Below are 4,262 nucleotides of genomic sequence, written 5' to 3' on the forward strand. Positions count from 1 at the left end.
TGTGGTGTGTGTGTGTGTGTGTGTGTGTGTATGGGTGTTTGTGTTCATTTGAGACAGGATCTCACTCTGTAGCCCAGACTGGTCTTAACTCACAGAGATCTTCCTATTCCACCTCTCGAGTGCTAAGATTACAGTCATGAGCTATTACACCAGGCTTACATTTTTTTAAATTTATTTTATCTGTGTATATATGTGTCTGTCTATGTCATTACATGCTGTGTGTCTGTGAATGTCCACAGAGGCCTCAAGAGGGTATCACATTCCCTAGAGCTGGAACTACAGGTAATTGTTCTTAGGAGCCGCTGTTGGGTCTCCTCAAAGAGCAGCGAGCACTCTCATTTTTTTTTTGTTTTTTTTTGTTTTTAGAGACATGGTTTCTCTGGGTGACTTTGGAACCTGTCTTGGAACTCTCTCTGTAGACCAGGCTGACCTTGAACTCACAGAGATCTGCCTGGCTTTCAGTGAGCACTCATAATCACTGATTCATCTACATAGCCCTGCCTTATATTTTTAAATGATCGGTGTTCACATAGAAAGCTATTGGAGCGTGGTCAGCGGATCTCTCTTTCTATGTGGCCGTTTTCCTACTAGACCTGAGCAGAAGTGCCCCAGAGACAGTGTGGCCAGCAGAGCTAAGCCGCTTCCATTGGCCCATTGCACAAAAAGTATGCTGCTCCTAATATAAAGGGTCTGCAGGGAAAAGAAACTTTTATTCCACGCCAAACCGTGGGGGTGGAGTGGAGTGAGGTCTCATCTGCTGAGTTTTCTGTCCAGTTTTAGGAAAAGTGGAGGGTGTTTGGGAGAGAGGTCGCTGTCGATCGTAAGGACCACTCAAAACCATTCGTATGACTGAGCTGATAACTCTCGCAGAGTCGAGAGCTGTTTGTGTTTCTCAGTCCATGTACCAAGATTCTGAGATGCCAGGAGATCAACAGCTGAGATGAAAATCCTGTCAGCGGGCCCTGGGCAGAGCTCCATACTCCTGACTCCTGTGAATTCTGATCGCCAGCTTCATATGCGCCCGCCCTTTGGGCTTCCGCAAGTCAGGGCTGTAGATCGTTTGCCTTGACTGAGTAGAAAGATAAAATAGTAAGAGCTCACCCGAAAGACTTTGATTTCCATCTCTTCCAGGAGAGGACCTCTCCCAGTTCCTAAACATCTACCAGGTATGCCTCTTGGGATTTCCAGGGCAGATGTTCTTAGATTAAAATAAGAACCAGGCAATCTGACTTGTTGACCTTATGACATGGCTCCATCATCTACAGAGTCCATACTTGAGACAGAACTATGCAGTCTAGTTACCACACACAAAAAAGAGATGTGTTTTAAGTAAGTTTCTGAGTCTGTGTCGGGTCACATTCCTAGCTATCCTGGGCTGCGTGTGGCCCATGGGTGGTGGGTTGGGCACTCCTGATAGGGTTGAGTTCCTAAGAGATTGTGCCTGTATTTGAATCTTACTGTAAGACTTCTTACTCTATTATTAATTATAATGTTGAACACTGCCCAACAAGGACTTGTTTTCAGATCATGCTGAGCTCCTTTTCCTCTGCAATACTGCAGAGAGAACCACACATACCAACATTTTTTTTTTGTCAGTTCTATTTTCTGGTTAATTACAACAGCTTTGAAGAGAGGCATTTTGCCTTCTCCCATCATCTCAAACCCTTAGCGTGGTAGGAGATACATAGTGTGTTTAAAAATTTATCATTTCGGGCACTAGCCATTTAAGAAGCTGTATTCACGGGATTGAGGGAAGAGCTGACTGAGGCTGATCTGGCGTCCCAGTAAAAGTTTCAAAACTGTTAAGAATTTTGGGGCCGGTAAGATGGCTTAGAGGGTGCTCGCTGTCAAGGTCAGCAGCCTGAATTCGATGCCTGGACCGCACTTGGTGGAAGGAGAGAACTGACCTTCACCAGTTAACCTTTGACTTCTGTATGTATGCTGAGCCCTTGAACACACACACAGATATGCATAAAAATAATTTTCCTTGCTACTCACAGCTGTAATTTTGCTACTGTTATGAATCGTAATGTAAATATCTGATATGCAGGCTATCTGACTGATAGGAGACTCCTGTGAAAGGGTTGTTTGACCCCCGAGGGGATTGTGACCCATGGGTGGAGAAACACTGGATTTATCAAGCCCATTGATTAGCTTAATTTTGTCTCGTGTTCTCTTTGCAGAAGACCCAGATTACTCCTTGGTGGAGGACTACACTTTGCTCTATCAGTAGCGCCAGCGGTGGTAAGAGTCTTCAACCTTCTTTTAATCCTGTCAGTTTGTGTTTCTGAAGCCATGGGATCTTTAGAACATCACCAAGAGGCAAGCGTCCTGGTGGGTGTGGCATCCCTCCCTTCCGGTTTTGCCTATAGCACTACAGCTGCAAGCTGATTGGAAAACTGCTGGGATGAGGCCATTTCCCCTTCGTTTTTCATTACTACGTGGCTCTCTGAATTTGCTTAGCCCTTTTTGTAGCTTTTACACACCTACATTTCAGCACTCCAGAAGCAAAACACACATGGTTCTCAGTCTTTAACGTATTCCTTACTCCCTGAAAGGGGAGAGGTCAGTGAAAACCACATCAGTGTTGTCATGCTCACTAAACACAGGAGGATCATGGGAGTCAGCCTGTACCAGGTCACAGGTTGTCATTAGTCGAACCAGCACCTCACAAGGATTCTTGGAGGAGAACTCGGCACTGCTAACCAGTCAGAGCTACAGAGGTGACCACACAGTGTCTGGTTCTCTGGGCCCTCAGACAGTTGGCTCATTTTCACAGTGTGAGAAATGCCTCAGGAGCCAAAAGCAATACTAAAGGAAACTCCCTGTAGAGGGTACTCCATGCCTGGGTGGGCTGGGCCTGCGACGTGACTGTATGGGATTTTAGCAGCAAAGAAGAAGGAGGGATCTACTTCTTCCATGTGTAGTCTGTCTTAGTTTCCCATTTGTCTCTGACGAGACAGTCTTACTTCTTCATTGAAAACTATTTAGAAGAGTTGAGTCATTTGCCTTTTTCTGATCTCACGTGCTTCTGGGAACGGCAGGAGAGTGGATGGATGCGGGAAGCCATGGCAAGACCTAGAGAAGTGCCACTTCTGCCCTCCTTGGTATGGATGAAGTTTACTGTCAGTTAGGAGGCAGCACAGGTTTGGGCAGTGCTCTCTGGTGGTTTGTTAGTCTCGTGCCCCACCCACCAGAAAGCACAGGAGATCAGTATATCCAGCCTTGCTTCAGGCCCCCAAACTGCCTACTTGCTGACTTATCCCTAATTAGCTACACAGGACAGGAGCCAGGTTGTCTTAATTAAATAGAAATAATTAGCTTGAGAGGCAGGCGGATCTCTGTGAGTTCGAGACCAGCCTGGTCTACAAGAGCTAGTTCCAGGACAGGCTTTAAAACCACAGAGAAACCCTGTCTCAAAAAACAAAACAAAACAAAACAAAAAAAGAAATAATTAGCTTGTATCAATTTATATTAAATAGAACAGCTTAAATTCCTTCATAAATATGTTTAAGGTGTGAGTAAGTTTGCTATAAAGAGATGGCAACTGAAGACATAAAATTTTTCATTCTCAGCCGGGCAGTGGTGGTGCACTTTAATCCCAGAAATGGGGAGGCAGGCCGGGCAGATTTCTGGGGTTCAAGGCCAGCCTGGTCTAAAAGAGCTAGTTTCCAGGACAGGCTCCAAAGCTACAGAGTAACCCTGTCTTGAAAAACCAAAAATAAATAAAAATAAAATAAAATAAAAAAATAAAAAACCTCATTCACTAACTAGGTATACACATAATATAAATTGTAGCCTTTTCATAAGGCTGCTTCTTTCTCTGAGCCCTGAGTAGAGACAAAGCAGGGACACTGTGAGTGAATCCCTCATCTGGCAGAGCTGCTTTCTGGACCACAGTGCGAATGATGGCTGTGGGACAAAGCACTGGCAGTCCCAAGAGCTTATTAAATAAATATATATAGTGCAATATTACACTTATATACTATATAGTTATATAAAATAATATTTTACCGTTTTGCTTCCTGCTCTCATCTAGATAACACACATATGCTACGGGCTTAGGACTAGCATTTGATATAGAACTCTCGCTCCCCAGAGTCCAGGCGTCCCATGTGCCAAGGCAAGATGCTAATGCCTATGCATTTCATGAGTTGAGTCGCTCAAATTGTATTATTTTAATTTCCTCACCAACTCAATGAATTGGAGCTCAATTTCAGAGAATTTTTTTCTTTTTTCTTATAATCTTTTTTTAAATTTAT

General features: G+C 44.1%; 1 protein-coding gene across 1 annotated transcript in view; it reads left to right on the forward strand.

The window, feature by feature from the left end:
- The window catches only part of Pstpip2 (proline-serine-threonine phosphatase interacting protein 2), a 66,141-nt gene that overhangs the window by 60,934 nt on the left and 945 nt on the right, over positions 1-4,262 (forward strand). The window contains exons 13-14 of the mRNA XM_005356412.3: positions 1,132-1,166; positions 2,184-2,244. Coding sequence (XP_005356469.1) covers positions 1,132-1,166; positions 2,184-2,233 — 85 coding nt within the window. The 3' untranslated portion in view covers positions 2,234-2,244. The remainder of the gene's footprint in view (positions 1-1,131; positions 1,167-2,183; positions 2,245-4,262) is intronic.

Source organism: Microtus ochrogaster, chromosome 18 (genome assembly GCF_000317375.1).
Source record: "Microtus ochrogaster isolate Prairie Vole_2 chromosome 18, MicOch1.0, whole genome shotgun sequence".
NCBI lineage: Eukaryota > Metazoa > Chordata > Mammalia > Rodentia > Cricetidae > Microtus > Microtus ochrogaster.